This window comes from Scyliorhinus torazame, chromosome 14, assembly GCF_047496885.1.
Source record: "Scyliorhinus torazame isolate Kashiwa2021f chromosome 14, sScyTor2.1, whole genome shotgun sequence".
In the NCBI taxonomy this organism is placed as follows: Eukaryota; Metazoa; Chordata; class Chondrichthyes; order Carcharhiniformes; family Scyliorhinidae; genus Scyliorhinus; species Scyliorhinus torazame.
The window spans coordinates 109,589,973-109,608,728 of NC_092720.1; the positions used below are offsets into that span (position 1 = coordinate 109,589,973).

The following is an 18,756-nucleotide window of genomic DNA, read 5'->3' on the forward strand; positions in this document are numbered from 1 at the left end:
AAATTCAAAGGGATTCTACGGGCGCAATTTTCCAGCCACGCTGTGCTGCATAGCGTGGCCAGTGAAAGCTGGGAGACTCGCTCCCCGGATCTACCCAACTTGCAACGCCTCACGAGATTTCTCGCTACAATGGGGAGTTCCAGCGAGCAGAACTCCCCATTGTAAAAAACAAGGCTATGTGACGCCTTGGCCGCGAGTTCCATGTTTAGACCCCTTATTCAAAGTGAGTCACGGTGAATAGCCATGTATTTCTCGGCACTGCGAGCGCCATGAAATACATGGCTAAACGCACTCGCTCGGGGACTTTGTTTCCTTTTCGTGGGCTAAACCGGTGAGAAACTCCACAGGGCATTAAAAAAAATGACTAAGTGCCATTGAATAGCGGTGGGGAACTTGCCGGCAGCAAACTCCCTGAAAGACCCACCACAAATGAACTTAGAAATTTTTCCAGAGAAACCTGCTGTTGTCTTTAGTCTCATGTTTCTGAGGAGATTTTAAAGCTGCACAGCCTCCTTGTATTTTATTTCTAATCTAAATGAACAATACTATGGGGGAATTATAGCCACACTTAAACTTGTCCTAACCAATGTTCACAAATGCACACTGGCTGAGGGTCAGTCAGATAAAGGGACATTGGCTCTCCTCAGTTAACCCTAGAATATGGGTCATTAATAATCATAGATAATCCTCATAAACTGACACTAAACCGGATACTTTCCTGAATCTCTAACAGCTTAGTTCCACATTTTCTATCAGAAGAGCCCCTCCAAAAATATTTGTGGCTTGAATACAGTCAGAGTCTTTTTCCTTTCCTGTTTCCTCCCACCCTCCCAAACTCCGTCATCCCTCCTGAAAACATTAATCATTTACTCAAGTTATGGGGAGAATTTTAACCCCACCTCCAAAAAATGGGTGGGTTGGGTCGGATTGAAGGTAAATAAGCCCCCCTCATGTTGTTAACATCAGGGCCCATGTTCCCACTGGCTCTGGGCTTGCTCCCTCTCCTTGGTACATCACCAACATTACACGTGTGGCTTGACAGCCACAATGAGATATGGCAATAAAGCCTACTCACACAACATAGGTTATGTCCAGCAAGAAGCCAATTTCTTCCACCCTAATCGAGGGCTGATTCAATAAAGACAACATCTTGCATTAATATTGTGTCTTTACTGTTGAAATCTAACCCAAGTCACTTCAGCAGAGCAATACCAAGCCATAAGGAGATATCAGGCAGGTGAGCAAAATACTGATCGAAGAGACAGTTAAGAGGAATGGGAGATATAAAGGCAGAGATGGAGTTGAGGAAGGGAATTCCTCAGTTTAAGGTCAAGACCAGGAATAAATCTAGTCAGTGTGGTTCACCTAATCATTGGGCAAACTAAGTCATCAGGATAATTTATTGGGTGCTTTTATCCCATCTAAAATATTCATAGTGCCTCAGTTTCAAAATATCTAATGTAAATTAATTAATGTGGCTCTTCAACATTATTTGCCATCGATTTCAGCATAAAATGTAAAGGAAGCAAACAATTCCCATTACATGTTCAGCAGATGTCATAGTGACCACCAATGGTCAAATCTTTGCGGTAGGTTTATCAAAAATTCCCACTAACAAGTGTGCAGCTTGAAATGGGGAAGGAAAAGGTTTCACTTGAAGTCAAGATTTAACAAATTGATGGAACCACAGAAATAATCTTAATTCCAGGCTCAAGCAAAAAGCTGTGAATTTGAGCGTTGGAATGCCATGTTATTGCAGCTCTCGGCATTCGCAATTTAATCGGGTGGATAAAAAAAGTTCAAAACCCTGACAGCATTTAACCATAGGATACCTACTAGTTTACAACTGACAACTAGTGGAAGGTAAAATAAATCCAATATAACGCTCGCTATTAAAAGTCAAACGCAAAATTAAATCAACAGTGCACCTAACTCAGCAAATGTAAGCGAGTTGAATGACAATTCCTAATTGTTTTCATTAAACTGAATGTACCATGGCGCACTCATTTATTAGAAACTAGCAACTTACCAAAGAACTGTTTGATAATATTAACTGGTTCCATTCTGTTTTCCGTTGCCTCTGTTCAGCTCAGATACGCAGAGTCCGATAGAAACTTCTAGTAATCTTGCAGCAATTAACAGCCTCGAAACTCCCCACCCCAAGAGCATGTGACTTGATACCATATTCACCCAAAGGATTCCAGATAACTCCCAACCAATCAACATAAAGATTTGACTTGAACTCTTATAAAAACCTGTCCAACAAGTGAATCATGTTGTCACGGTAACAGTGATTACATTACTTCAGAACACTTTACTCGTTACAAGAGTGGCTATCAATCAGAATCAGGGCAAGCAGGGCATTAACATTTCAACTCCCACTCTTATTTCCTCCCCTCCCCCTTTATCGTCCAGTCCCTTCCCCTCAGATATAAATTGCTCCATTATTCAACTCAGCAATGATTTTTATTTCAGCTGGTAACATCCAAACTCAGTAACAGTTTCCCACCAACCCAGTTCAACTTAGTGTGGACGAATAGCTTGATAACCCCCACGATGGTGTGGTTTCATCATATTAATGTATTAATAGATTTATTTAGTTAAATTGCATAACATGCCAGTTCCTGTTCAGTTTAAACAAACTGTCAAAATGCCAAAAATACAAAAACGAAAATGTTCCAAGAGTGTTCACATGTTAAACATCGACAGAATACTTGCACTTTTTCACGATTACTCTGGCACTTTACATGCATCGTCAACATTTCTGCAACCCACATCCATTTAATTGCAGCTGTAACAGACTAAGCTTTTATGTCAAGTTTTGACAAGTTCATCCGTAAGCAGCTGAACCATACAGAGCAGCAAGGACACAAGATTGACCCTGGTTGATGCTGAGATAGCCGAGTTCAGACAGGTCGTGTAGTAAGAGATGACCTTCAGGAATTCCATTCCATTCATTCAATCAATACTATCAGAGGGGGGGGGGGGGGATATTTAGTGGGTAAAAATCATAACGTTCTTCAAAAACTATGTAAGCACAGTTCAGTAGCTCAATAAAGGGTTTGCAATCTGATTCACTTGGCTTGAACATATTCCTTTTTTTGTAGAAAACTGGCCCCAGCTACACAAGTGGCACTTTCCACTAACACAATGCTACAATCAGTCAAAAGTGACATCCTGCTCACCACACAAACTGAGCAACGTCGCGTATGGTGCCGGTTGTGATGTTAGGTGCATAGGCCGTACGTTTTCAGCCATTGGCTGATCGCATCAAAGAAGCTTCTTACTCCATTGTTCCTAATAGGTAGAGTACAGACCATATTCAATCGGCCCGCGTTTGCTGAACCCAAATCAAAATATCTTGCTGTTAGATGTGACTCTGAGATTGGGCAGCACTTCCTGAACATTACAAGAGTGGATTAACAACTGTTTTAAGATAATCAGTCGAGCTATGTAATAGAGCATACAGTGCAGAAGGAGGCCATTCGGCCCATCAAGTCTGCACCGACCCACTTAAGCCCTCACTTCCACCCTATCCCCGTAACCCAGAACCCCTCCTAACCTTTTTGGTCACTAAGGACAATTTATCATGGCCAAACCACCTAACCTGCACGTTTTTCAACTGTGGGAGGAAACGGGATCAAACCCACGCAAACACGAGGAGAACGTGCAGACTCCACGCAGACAGTGACCCAGCGGGGAATCGAACCTGGGACCCTGGCGCTGTGAAGCCACAGTGCTATCCACTTGTGCTACCGTGCTGCCCGAGCTGGTAGCGTGATTCATTTATGTTTGTTAGAAGGAACATACATTCATATGCAGGGGATCTGTTCATTGCAAACAAAAAGGAATTTATTCAAGCTTTATACCTATTTGAATTATCTGGAAACATGGGGAGTTTATAGTTCCCCATTGTTTTTCCCATGGCATTGCTGCGGTCAATCAGGATGAACTTGCCAACCCTTTTCTCCCACAGTACAAGTTGTTGCGTTCGTTTGAAGTTCAGCATTTATGGGTTTATCCTGATGACTGACGGGCAAAAAGCTTTAGCTCTTCTCAGCAATATTCAACATAATATTTAGGAGCAGGAGTGGACCATTTGGCCACTCAAGCTTGGTGCTCCATTCAACAAATTCCTGGGTACATTTTGACCTCAACTCCACTTTGCTGACAATTCCCAGATTCCCACAGGAAACCTAGAAGTAAAAATTGATCACCATTCAAACAGAGACCAAAATGAAGATTGGGACATACCCAAGGGATAATGTCATAATTAAATATTATAAATAACACTGAAAAATGTTCTTGTAATTTGAACCATCAATGGAATTGTCATAACAGAGAAATTTGACTTCCCGAAAAATATTTTTTTCAAGACTAGAGAGGTTATTCAGCAGTAATCCTGAACTTAGTATGCAATTGAAAACCCAGTTATACCCAGTTATATATTTTTTCCCAGGGGTTTTTGCAATGAGACCAATACATCAAAGTGAAAGTTCACATCAATGCATGTGAGTACCAAGATTTCCAATGCTGGAGACTTTAATAGTGCATCCTTTGGAGGATTGGAAAAACTACTCAAAAAAAACAAATTTGGATTTCCATGTTTAAATGCACACTCCAGCAAGTGCTGTTAATGTCAAAGTTGTACTGATTGCTGACAGTATTGCCATCATTACAACCACAAAATCCTAATCGAAAGACTGCAATAACAACCATTTATATAGTGCCTTCAACAAAATAAAACTCCTCCACAGGAGAGAAAATCTGACAACAATGTCGCATATAGGGTAGGTGACCAAAAGCATGCTCAAAGAGCTAGGCTTTAAGAATTGTCCTTAAAAAAAAAAGGAAGGAGAAATGCAGAGGAGAAATGCAGAGAGGTTTCTGGAGGGAATTCGAGAACTTTTGCTGAGGCAATTGAAGGCACGACCTCCAACGATGGGCTGATTGAAATTGGGGATGTGGGGCAGCACGGTGGCCCAGTTGTTAGCGCTGCTGCCTCATGGTGCCGAGGTCCCAGGTTCGATCCCGGCTCTGGGTCACTATCCGTGTGGAGTTTGCACATTCTCCCCATGTTTGCTTGGGTTTCACCCCCACAACCCAAAGGTGTGCAGCGTAGGTGGATTGGCCACGCCAAATTGCCCCTTAATTGGAAAAAATGAATTGAGTACTCTAAATTTCTTTTTTTTTTTTTTAAAAAGAAATTGGGGATGTGCCACAGACCAGAATGGAGCAGTGCAGAAATCCCAAAGCTCTGTAGAGATACAGAGATAGGGGAAGAGCCAAGAATAGCAACAACTTGCATTAATACAGCACATTTAATGTAATAAAACATCCCAGGGTCTTTCACAGAGGCACTAGGAAACAAAATATGACACCAAGCCATATTTAGGTCTTCTGAGCAAAAGCTTGGACAAAGATACAGGTTTTAATGAGTACCTTAACAGAGACAAGTGAGATAGAGAAACAGAGAGGTGTAGGAAGGAAATTCCAAAACTCAGGATCTAGGCAGCTGAAGGCACAGCCACCAATGGTAAACCGATTAAAAAAAAAAAATCAGGGACAGTCAAGAGGTGAGACGTCGAGAGTTGGAGGAGATTACAGTGATAGGAAGGGACCAGGCCATGGAAGGAAATAACTTTTATAAAATCAAGGCATTGTGTAACCACGGGGGTATGGAATTTCTCCCACACTCTACACAGCCCATGGCTCACTGTTGTACAGTGGTGTGGTAACGGCAACTGCTCTGTACACTGGGACATCTGTTGATTCGCAAGGGTCCTTGTTGAGAATCACTCGTTGCCATAGTTTGTAGAAAGCTGAGCTGGTGCAGCTGATTCAGTGTTGGATCTCTAGTCAAGGGTGGGCTTTGAGAGAGGTGGCTGCCAAGGCATGGGAAGTGCTCAATATATTCCAAAGTCTCTCCTTCAATATATATGGGAAGTGGAATATTTGGCTGATTAGGTAAATGTTGACATATAGGTTTTTGTTTTGGCAGTTGCATAGTCATATGGTCACTGGACTAGCACTCCAGAAAACTATGAAAATGTTCTCGGGACGCGGGTTCGAATCCCACCATGGCGGATCGAAAAATTAGAATTCAATAAAAATCCAAATTAAAAGTCTAATGGTGACCATGAAATCATTGCTGATTGACGTAAAAACCCATCTGCTTCACTAATGTCTTTTAGGGAAGAAATCTGCCATTCTTACCTGTCTGGGCTACATGTGACTCCAGATCCACAGCCATGTGCTTGACTCAGATGCCCTCTGGCCTAGCAAGCCAGTCAGTTTAAGGTTAAATAGGGATGCGCAACAAATGCTGGTCCAACCAGCGTCACCCATATCCCATGAGTGAATAAACACAACTTTCAAGGATAGGCGAAATTTCATGTGTGCGGAATTGAAAAGATTGAGTGACGTGCAAATTTTGTGCAGAGTGGGCAAAAGCACTGCAGTCATCCACAAACTATAGATCATGTATATTTATGATGAGTTCAGAGTAGTGTCTTAGGCCCAACCATCTTCGGCTCCTTTATCAATGAGCTTCCTTCCATCATAAAGTCAGAATTGGGGATATTCGCTCAGATTGTCATGATAGGGAGATATTAGGAAATTGGGCCCAGAAATGAGGTCCAATGTGTAACAGGCAATTTAGGGGTCAAAACAGACTGAAAAAAAATGCAGGTAGCAGCAGAATCACAGGGATACACCCACACTTGGCTGAGTCATATGGTCCCATTCAGAATTAAACTCATCAGGGAATGCATAAGGTGATTTCACATGAGATCCATTGTCATTCGGGACAATCTTGTTAGTGTTTGAACTGTGAAGTAAATGTTTGAATTTTGTTATTGTTTCTTCTAATAAAGTTTTGTTTTTAAAGTAACTAAGCATTTTTTTCTCATATTCTCACTCCCAGAACGAATCGATCTTTCAGCACAGCCTTAAAAACTTATAACATTTATGCCTCTGGTTCAGCATCTTAGCCCTTGCTGAGGGCTGACCAGGCGTTCGTAAAAAAGAAGGGGGCTGTCCCTAGATTTTTTAGTATAATTTCTTGTTTGGCTTGGGGTTATCGAACTTAAAGGGTGTGGATTGATTGCATTCTTTCCGGGGTTGAAATATTAATAGGGAGCGACTGGAAATGATCCTTAAGAGTTGCAAAAGATGTCCTGGGTGGAGAAAATGACTTGGGAGGAATTAAAAATTAAAAAGGGAACCAAAAACAAAGCTTTGGAGTTTGGTAGAGAAATTGCAATTTGCCCTACCAAAAGGGGCAAAGAAAGCAGAGGTAATACAGATCATAGCTCAATATTTCAACTTACCAGTAACACAGTCTAACCCATTAGAATTAGCTCAAAACCAATTAAAATTGAAAGAATTGGAAATCATAGTCATAGATAGTCATAGAATTTACAGTGCAGAAGGAGGGCATTTGGCCCATCAAGTCTGCACCGGCCCTTGGAAAGAGCACCCTACTTAAGCCTACATCCCACCTCATCCTCGTAACCTCACCTATCCTTTTTTTTGGATACTAAGGGCAATTTAGCATGGCCAATCCACCTCACTTGCACATCTTTGGACTGTGGGAGGAAACCGGAGCACCCGGAGGAAACCCACGCAAACACGGGGAGAATGTGCAAACTCCGCACAGACAGTGACCCAAGCTGGGAATCGAACCTGGGACCCTGGAGCTGTGAAGCCACAATGCTAATAATCACTGTGTTACCTTGCCCCCCATGTAAGAGAAGTAGGAAGGAACAAGGTATGCTGCAAAAACTGAAAGAAATGGAGATGGCAAATGAAGCAAAGGAAAGAGAATTTGAACTTCTGAAACTGGTACAACAACTTAAAAGGTTGAAGTTAAAGGCAGGAGTTGAGGGGAGGTCTTGAGGAAGAAAAATACTTCCCAGTCAAAAGCGTAGTAGGGAAATAATTATTTTGGTTGAATTTAATGGTTCGCTTCCACGTAGTGAGAACCCGTGGAAGGGCAGAGAGCTAAAATGGCTAGACCGGCCACAGACATGGCTGACAATTTTGAATTGGTTCATAAAGCAGGAAGTTTAATGTTTGATAGCAATTTAAATCTGCGAAGGATAGAAACTTGGGACACAAGACGATCCGAGGGGGTCAATGCAGAGGAGGTGTAGTCGGCGATGTTAAGGAGGGCGTGCCTCAGAGTAAAAAGGGAACCAACGATAGTGGTAGAGGGACAAGAAAACGCAAAATGCTTTCATTGTAATATAGCTGGGTATATGAAGTCGTAGTGTTGTGGCTTACAGAAAGGGCTGGGAAGACAGGCTCGGAAAAATAGGATAAGCCAGTAAGGTTTATTAAAGCAGCCCCAACAACACTCAAGAAGCTCGACACCATCAAGGACAAAGCAGCCCACCTGGCACCCCATCCACAAATATTCATTCCTTCCACTATATAATAATCTTTATTGTCACAAGTACATTAACAATGCATTACTGTGAAAAGCCCATTACTGAAGCACAGTGGCAGCAGTGTGTACCATCTACAAGATGCACTGCTGGGACTCACCAAGGCTTCTTAGACAGCAACTTCGAAACCCATGACTGCTACCAGCTAATGGACAAGGACAGCAGACACATGGGCATACTTCCTCCTGCAAGTTCTCATCCAAGCCATTCACCACCCTGAATTGGAAATATATCACTGGCTCAGAATTCTGGAACTCCCCACCCTCACAGCACTGTAGGTGTAACTACATCACATGCAACCTTCTCAAGGTCAACTAGGGATGGACAATAAATGCTGGTCTAGCCAGCAATGCCCACATCCCATGTGGCATGGAGGCAGCTGAAGTTAAAGAGTTCTCCATCGAGGTAGTATTTAATGCTGACAACAGATGGTACTTGATCTTTGATGAGGTGAACAGCCACTGTCAAGTATATTTTAGATAGGATGGCAATATCACAGAGCCTTGCTTGACCCTGGTCCAGATTTTGAAGGGGTTTATTTCAGGTTTCCCATCACAACGTTTGCAGCCATATCATCTTGCAATTTCAGGATTGTGTTGAAGTTTCATGTAAATTCAAATCTTTGCAGCACAATCCACAGAGCCTGATGATTTACTGATTAAGTTGTGTATTTTGGAGAGCAGTAAATTCAGCGGAGAGAGAGAGAGCATGATGAACTGAGGTGGAGGTTAAACTTTCTTAGGATGGAAAAATTGCTCGTTGCAAAGGATAAGGAAAGAATACAGTAAAGATAGCTTGTTGATAAAATTGGCATGGTAATTGGATGGATGATAAAGAACAAGCATTTTAAATGATAGGTGGGGGAGTTGGGTGGAACAGGACAAATGTGTGGTCAAGGTGTGATCTGGCGACAAGAATTGCACCCCGACTGCAATGGTAAAAGTACAACTAGGAGGGGAAGCTTCATTTAGGGGAAAGGTGTCATCAGCCCTCAGACAGGTTTTTGTCAATGCCACAATGTCATTGCAATAATCATAAAAAGGCTCTATTCATGAGTGGTTGGGCATTCTGGAGTGAGATGTGCAAACGATAGAATCACTGACGGAGCACACAACAGGACTGGGAAGGGGGAGGTGGACAGGAGGAAATGGGAAATATCAACCCCCAGCTGACTTGCTTGGTCAGAAGGTCAGGAAGAAAGTAGAATGCGACATTTGGGTTGTTTGTGAGATTTGAAAACAAGGGTGAGAATTTCAAATTCACTGATTGCTGGGCCAGGAACCAATGCTCATCAGTCAACCCTGGTGCACGTTAGGGCAGCATGGTGGCCCAGTAGTTAGCACTGCAGTCTCAAGGCACCAAGGATCTACTCCCATTTGGAAGCAAATGGACGTATTAGTGAGAGGCAGCATGGTTTTGTGAAGGGGAGATCGTGTCTCACTAACTTGATAGAGTTTTCCGAGGAGGTCACAAAGATGACTGATGCAGGTAGGGCAGTGGATGTTGTCTATATGGACTTCAGTAAGGCCTTTGACAAGGTCCCTCATGGTAGACTAGTACAAAAGGTGAAGTCACACGGGATCAGGGGCGAGCTGGCAAGGTGGATACAGAACTGGCTAGGTCATAGAAGGCAGAGAGTAGCAATGGAAGGATGCTTTTCTAATTGGAGGGCTGTGACTAGTGGTGTTCCGCAGGGATCAGTGCTGGGACCTTTGCTGTTTGTAGTATATATAAATGATTTGGAGGAAAATGTAACTGGTCTGATTAGTAAGTTTGCAGACGACACAAAGGTTGGTGGAATTGCGGATAGCGACGAGGACTGTCAGAGGATACAGCAGGATTTAGGTTGTTTGGAGACTTGAGCGGAGAGATGGCAGATGGAGTTTAATCTGGACAAATGTGAGGTAATGCATTTTGGAAGGTCTAATGCAGGTAGGGAATATACAGTGAATGGTAGAACCCTCAAAAGTATTGAAAGTCAGAGAGATCGAGGTGTACAGGTCCACAGGTCACTGAAAGGGGCAACACAGGTGGAGAAGGTAGTCAAGAAGGCATACAGCATGCTTGCCTTCATTGGCTGGGGCATTGAGTATAAGAATTGGCAAGTCATGTTGCAGCTGTATTGAACCTTAGTTAGGCCACACTTGGAGTATAGTGTTCAATTCTGGTCGCCACACTACCAGAAGGATGTGGAGGCTTTAGAGAGGGTACAGAAGAGATTTACCAGAATGTTGCCTGGAATGGAGGGCATTAGCTATGAGGAGCGGTTGAATAAACTCGGTTTGTTCTCACTGGAATGACGGAGGTTGAGGGGCGACCTGATAGAGGTCTACAAAATTATGAGGGGCATAGACAGAGTGGATAGTCAGAGGCTTTTCCCCAGGGTAGAGGGGTCCAATTACTAGGGGGCATAGGTTTAAGGTGCGAGGGGCAAGGTTTAGAGTAGATGTACGAGGCAAGTAGATGTACGCAGAGGGTAGTGGGTGCCTGGAACTCGCTACCGGAGGAGGTGGTGGAAGCAGGGACGATAGTGACATTTAAAGGGCATCTTGACAAATACATGAATAGGATGGGAATAGAGGGATACGGACCCAGGAAGTGTAGAAGATTGTAGTTTAGTCGGGCAGCATGGTTGGCATGGGCATGGAGGGCCGAAGGGCCTGTTCCTGTGCTGTACTTTTCTTTTCTTTGTTCTTTGTCCCAGGTTCGATCCTGGCTCTGGGTCCCTATCCGTGTGGCGTTTGCACATTCTCCCCGTGTTTGCGTGGGTTTCGCCCCAACAACACAAAGATGTGCAAGGTAATGGATTGAACACGCTAAATTGTCCCTTAATTGGAAAAAATGAATTGGGTACTCTAAATTTATTTTCTAAAAACCTGGTGCAAGTTAGGATACATTTAGGAGAGTTTTGGATGGTGCTAGGATTCCAGCTGGTGTCACTACTGGACAGGAAGGTTCCAGAATGGAACCCTCGCTCAGAAGGCCGTAACATTTTACTTTTAAAGAAAATGTGGAGGAACAGAGTCGCAGGACTGCTAATTAATTATTTTACAACAAGGAAAGTTATTATTTCAACAGGAAAAGTTCAATTCTAGTACAATTCTCCTTTACTTCCCCTTTAGCCTCACAAATATCTAGAGTTTTCAATTATCACATTCCACTCTGAAACCAAATGGCCGATGCCGCTCAACCGATCTTCCATGGATTTCTCCTCAAAACTCTCCCCCCCCCCCAGATGAGGAGGACTTCCAAACTCCACTCTCAAGACGTCATGCTTTAAAATCTTCTTTAAAACAATGCTTCCCTGGACAGGTTGTCACAACCTGTGTCACAGCCAAAGGACAGAGACAGAAGGAAGCCATTCAGCCCATCGAATCTGTACCGACTCTCTGAAAGAGCACCCTACTTCGGCCCACCTAACCGTTGGACACTAAGGGGAAATTTAGCATGGCCAATCCACTCTTGGGATCTTCTCTTCATTTCTCTAGGTTCCTTAACTAGATGTTCTTTATGTTTCCTCTGGAGCTTGCTTTTGTGCATTACTACATTATATGGCTTTCCTACTTATAGCAGAACTTTGAACTGTTCATTCTATCGCTTCCTCACCCAACTGCTATGAATTCAGCTAAAACTACACTCAAAGAGCCTTCCTACCTTAAAGTTGCCTCTGGTTGTTAAGCAACAGCCCGTTATTTCTCCAGCCTCATGTTTACTTTTCATGTTACTTTCCAAGCACAATAGAAGCACAATTTGAACTGCAGTGGTTAGCACTGTTGCCTCACGGCGCCAAGAACCCGGGTTCGATCTTGGCCTCGAGTCACTGTCAATATGGAGTTTGCACATTCTCACCTCGTCTCACCCCCACAACCCAAAGATGTGCAGGGTAGGTGGATTGACCATGCGCCCCTTAATTGGAAAAAAAAGCCCTACAATTACAAACACCTTTTTCTAATATGAATTTAGCTTTACTCTTCTCACACAGAACTACTAAATTAAATCCTCTTAAATCTATTTCTAATATTTAACAATACAAATATAGATCCCTTAAAACCACCTGATTTCCTGACAATAACCCAATGTTTATGGCAGTGTGGCTGGCCATGACAGCACTGGAATAGAACATAGAATTAGAACTTAGAATTTACAGTGCAGCAGGGTGCCATTCGGCCCATCGAGTCTGCACCGACCCTTGGAAAGAGCACCCTACTTAAGCCCACACCTCCACCCTATCCCCGCAACCCAGTGAGCCCACCTAACCATTTTGGACATTAAGGGCAATTTAGAATGGCCAATCCACCTAAACTGCACATCTTTGGACTGTGGGAGGAAACCGTAGCACACGGAGGAAGCCCACGCACACACGGGGAGAATGTGCAGACGTCGCACAGACAGTGATCGGGAATCGAACCTGGGACCGTGGCGCTGTGAAGCAACGGTGCTAACCACTGTGCTACCATGCCGCCCCACAATAATAATGAAGAAAGAGACCATTAAAACTCAAATCTCCATTCAAGCTCAAAAATCCAAATATTAGAACTGGCCAATTCCAACATTCCAATTCTTAATTTAAGTCCCTTGATTATAGAATCATAGAATTCTTACAGTGCAGAAGGAAGCCATTCGGCCCATCGAGTCTGCACCAATCTTCTGAAAGAGCACCCTGCCTACACCCATTCCCCTTCCCCATCCCCAATTTAGCATGGCCAATTAACTAATCTGCACATCTTTGGACTATGGGAGGAAACCAGAATACCCAGAGAAAACCCTCGCAGACAGGGAGTGAACTTGCAAACTCCAAACAGACAGTCATCCAAGGCTGTAATTGAACCCGGGTCCCTGGCCCTGCGAGGCACCAGTGCTAGCCACTGTATCACCGTGCCGCCCCATAGGTGAGTCAACTTTCCAGGGATGGAAATAGACCTGCCAATACCAAGACCCAAGTTACATATTTCTCCCCTTTCCTCCCAAATAGACACTACTTTTCTAATGTCTATGAATATTTTGGTGTTCCCATTAGAGACCTTGTGGCTGACTACATTACACAGTTATTCAAAAATGCACGAAAACCAAACAGAAGTTGATCACTGGAAATAAATAACAAATTAAATCTGGACTTGTTTGCAATATTGTTCAGGAAGAAATTTATGGGGTAGCAGCACTAAGATAGATGGATCTATTAATAATGATAGCACAAAGTCCACCAAGTATGTTGTTTTTGACCCTCAGGGAAAATAACCAGTGAAAGATTTTAATGTAACTAATAGTCTTGCACAACCATAGAATGTTATTTATACAACCTCCTCTTCTAACCCCACTCCCAAGCAATTACTACTGTAGCCTAGTTACTGATTCAAACTTCAAATAGTGCACCAGGTTGGAGCCCAGTTTACTGTAATGTTGACATATCTAAATCGAATAAGCAAGTTGACTCTCACACTAGCTTTTAATTATGAAACACCACAATGTTCTCCTCCCAATTTAATATTCAAGAATTGTTCCTTCATAAATGGACTCCTCAAATTATATCAAGGTCACTATGCAAATCTAACGCAAAATGCTGCTGTGTTATGATTAAGTATATTATCAACTGAATATGAAAATATTATTTATGGAAAAGTACAATGCTCCCCTTCATAACTGCAGGTCAGCTATACTATTAACACAATGTCAAGTGTGGAGAATGCAGGGAGGCATGTGGCGCAGTAGTTAGCACTGGGGCTATGGCGCTGGGGACCTGGGTTCGAATCCCGGCCCTGGATCACTGTCCGTGTGGAGTTTGCACATTCTCCCCGTCTACGTGGGTTTCACCCCTACAACCTAAAGATGTGTAGCTTAGGTGGATTGGCCACACTAAATTGCCCCATAATGGAAATGAAAATAATTGGGTACTCTTAATTTTTTTTTTTTGAAAGTGTGGAGAATGCAGAGGATTTTACATCACCAAAAAGGAGGTTTGTGTTGGTTATCATCGAGAATGATTAACAAAACTCAGGGGTCTGCGACACTAAAGTAAGGCCATGGAAGAATTTAACACCATTGATTTAAAACTGTAAGCTCTGGGAGGAAAGGGAGCCGGTGCAAAGGAGCTTCTTCAATGGTCCAATTGAAGAAATAGTGGGGCAAGAGAATTTGAAGTGATATTAAAATCATTGACTTGCCTGGTAGAGAATGAGGGGAGTGAAAAATGAAGATAGCTTGAGAATATAGTTCACGGTAGACTAAATATGGTTGTGGGAGAAAGATACTTAGACAACAAGGCACTTAAATCAAGGAGAGATTGTGGAGGATGAAGTGCTCAAAAGGAGGGTGTTTGTGTGAGGGGAAAAGAGGGAACAAAAAGACAAATTGGGACACAGATGAGCTTCAAAGCACTTTAATATGGCATGGTGATGAGAAGTATAGATAAGTGGAGTTCTCCCTTCCATCAAGCTTCTGTCAGCATGAAGACCAATCAGAAATGGGTCGTGGATAGATTGTACGTTATTGTTGGAAATCAGGCATTCTGCAAGGACATGTGGAGTGTGCAATTTCATTTTTTACATTTCTGGCACAGAATCAGGTGTCCCAGAAAGTAGAGCGCTAGCAACAAGTAACGTTTTCTTAAAAGAGGCCAAGAGTTCCACGACACATTCAGACACAGTAGCAGCTTCTTCCCCATAGCCACTAGACTCCTCAACGACTCTCCCTCAGACTGATCTGTTCCCTGTAAGAACACTATTCAGGACGCCCTATGCTGATCTCCAATCACTATTTGTTGATGTACCATTTGTCAATGTACTCTGTCAACTCTATTTTTTTTGTCTACTATATACGTACTGTGTACATTCCCTTAGCCGCAGAAAAATACCTTTCACTGTACTTCGGTACATGTGACAATAAATATCAATCAATCAATCAATCAACGTACTTGTGATTTAACATTTAACTAACACAGTGATGCTGAGGAGAACCAAATTAACCAGCCATGCATAGCACAGAAAGTCCAGTCTGGTATGAGCATATATTTTGCTTTCATTGTTTTCACTTCTGAAGTCAGTGGTTCATGTATACAAAGCTTCTTGAACACATTTGTTATCCCAATAGACAAGACAGGCCTGCAATAATGTAGCACCTTTCACAATCTCAGGACGTCCCAAAACACTTCACAGCCAATTATGTGCTTCTGAAGCAAAAACAGAAAATACTGGACAATCTCAGCAGGTCTGACGGCATCTGTGGAGAGAGAACAGAGCTAACGTTTTGAGTCTGAATGACTCTTTGTCAAAGCTTTGACAAAGAGTCATCCAGACTCGAAAGATTAGTTCCGTTCTCTCTCCACAGATGCCGTCAGGCCTGCTGAGATTGTCCAGTATTTTCTGTTTTTGTTTCAGATTCCAATATTCGCAGTAATTTGCTTTTATCTAAGTACTTCTGAAATGTGGACATGTTGCAATAGAGGGACCACTGCAGTCAATCTGCACAGCAAGGCTTGAGAAACAAAAATGGAATAATAACCAATAATGAAAGAAAATCAGTTTATGAAGTGAGGAATTTTCACATTGGCCAAGACACAGTGGAGAACTTCTCTCCTATCATTCCAAGACACAGTGGAGAACTTCTCTCCTATCATTCCAAGAACTGCAATGGGATCCTCTGCATCCACCACACATGGGGCGCGATTCTCCACTCCCACGCCGGTTGGGAGAATCGCCTGGGCCGCCAAAATTTCCGGGGACGCTGGTCCGACACCCTCCCGTGATTCTCCCAAGTGGCGGGAACGGCCCGGTCGAGTTTCGCTGGCCACAGGCCGGAGAATCGCCGGAGACACCCAAAATGGCGATTCTCCAGCACCCCCGCGATTCTGAGGCCCGGATGGGCTGAGCGGCCAGGCCAAAACGGCGGGTTCCCCCCGGCGCCGTCCACACCTGGTCGCTGCAGTCGTGGGCGGTGCGTGAACGCTGGGGGGGGCGGCCTGTGGGGGGGCGAGGGGGGGATCCTGCACCGGGCTTCACCTGCAATGTGGGGTGGCCCGCGATCGGTGCCCACCGATCGTCGGGCCGTCCTCTCTGAAGGAGGACCTCCTTCCTTCCGCGGCCCCGCAAGATCCGTCCCCCATCTTCTTGCGGGGCGGATTTGGACAGGACGGCAACCACGCATGCGCGGGTTGGCGCCGGCCAACCCGCGCATGCGCGGATGACGTCCGTTATGTGGCGCCGGTCGCGTCATCTATGCGGCGCCGCTTTTACGCGGGCGACAAGGCCTGGCGCGGGTAGATGACACGGCCCCGATACTGACCCATTGTCAGGGCCTGAATCGGTCGGGACCGGGGCCGTTCCGCGCCGTCGTGAACCTCGACAGCGTTCACGACGGCGCAGTCACTTCGGCGTGGGAGTGGAGAATCGCCCCCATGGGCTTCAGTTTAGTAACTCATCTGAAAGATTAAACTCCCAGTGCAGCACAAGCTCAATAATGCCCTGGAATGTCAGCTTGGGATTACATGCTCAAGTTTCTGGAGTGAGATTTGAACACACAAGCATCTTGCCATTTCTTCAGGTATAAGACAGGACAATGAGTACCATCATGCAACACAGCCAAGCCGAGTTGGAAAAGGAGAACAACAGAAAGGACCAGTAAATCTGATATTGTGCAAATATGCAGGCTTCAATATGTACTGGGGCAAGGTTTCCAAATTACCAGTGGGGAGGTGCTCTGGAAACACTGACGTTCATGCAAGGGTGTATATCATTCCCACCAGATCCAAACCCACCAGTTCTTCGGGGTTAAAGTTACCCCCAGTTGTTTTCCCATGAGTGGTTCAGTGATAAACTTGGCTGACATTTTTCTCTTTCTAGGCGGAGAGCAGTGCCACCAATTGTTGAGCACCTGAATCCTAAGACCAACGAGCTCAGTACATATTAGAATCAAGCAGGGATTCTACTGCAATTCAGCAGCACAATGAACAGCTGAGTGGATTAATCTACGCAGCTATCAAAGGAAATACTTTCTAAAAACTATTAGAAATTCTGGAAGAAAGACAGACCAGCAACTCACTGCCCACGTGCTACTTCTCCTGACCAGTTAATACCAGGGAGATTTTGAATCAGTTTATTGTCCTACTGCAGCAGCACATAGAAATAAAAGATGCAGAAAAAAACAAGAATATACACTCTGGTCATTGGCATATAAATATGCAGCATATGGAGTGGTAGCAATTAAAAACTGATAACGATATTATTTAATCTTGAATTATTCATAAAATATGTAATAAGTCAGAGATGTGGCTGTGATGCCCAAGTCAATGGTTGTGGGTTCAAGTCCCACTCCAGGACTTCAGCACAAAAGTTAAGGCTGGCACTCGTTGCATAAGTGAAAAAGTGCTGCACCATCTTTCAGATGGAACTTGAAACTGATGCCCCAAACAGGTTAGTCACTTCAGATCGTGTTCAACAACCACTCATGGGAAAACAACTGGGAGTAATTTTAACCCCAAAGAACTGGTGAGAAACAATATGCACACATGCATACAACTTCAGTGTTCCCAGAGCTCTTCTATGCTACTATTTCCAGAAGGAGCAAGGGAGTTCTCCAAGATGCAATAGCCAATATTTATCCCTTCATCAACATAATGATCATTATCACATTGCTGTCTGCAGTAGCTTGATTTGGGTAAGCATACGTACATTTCAACAGTCAATACACTTCAAAAATACTTCATCGGCCGCAAAGTGTTTTGAGACAACTGATGGTCATGAAAGGTGTTATATAAATGCAACACTATCCAACGTTCCATCTGAAAGATGGTGCAGCACTCTCTCAGTCGGGCAACGAGCATCAGCTTTGACTTTTGTGCTGAAGTCCTGGAGTGGGCCTTGAACTCACAACGTTGACTCAGATACCTTAGCCACAGCTCTCACTCATTACACATTGTATGAATAATTTGTTCTTTGTTAAACTTATCCAGCATAATGGCGTTCAGGGGCAGCGTCAGAAAGGTTCGAGTCATAAGAGTTTACAACAAAAAAAGAAGAGGCTCTTCGGCCCATCATGTCTGCGGTGGTTATCAAACATCTGTTTGTTTTAATCCCGTTTTACAGCACTTGGTCTGTAGCCTTGTATGCTTTGGCATTTCAAGTGATCGTCTAAATGCTTTTTAAATGTTGTGAGAGTTCCTGCCTCTACCACCCTTTCAGGTAGTGAGTTCCAGAATCCCACCACTCTGGGTGAAAAGGTTTCCCCTCAAATTCCCTGGAAATCTCCTTAAATCTATGCCACCTTAAAGCTTAGCCCCCTGGTTATTGGTCCCTCTACTAAGGGGAATTGTTTCTTC

General features: G+C 43.7%; 1 protein-coding gene across 3 annotated transcripts in view; it reads right to left on the reverse strand.

The window, feature by feature from the left end:
* LOC140389955 (SH2/SH3 adapter protein NCK1-like) overlaps positions 1 to 18,756 on the reverse strand; it is a 314,633-nt gene that overhangs the window by 66,839 nt on the left and 229,038 nt on the right. Inside the window, exon 1 of one of the 3 annotated variants that reach the window (XM_072474658.1) lies at positions 2,030 to 2,168. The exons of the other annotated variants lie outside the window; for them this stretch is intronic. Within the exon in view, the coding sequence (XP_072330759.1) occupies positions 2,030 to 2,063 (34 nt within the window). The 5' untranslated portion in view covers positions 2,064 to 2,168. Of the gene's footprint in view, positions 1 to 2,029; positions 2,169 to 18,756 lie in introns of those variants that run through there. 3 annotated transcript variants of the gene reach the window in all.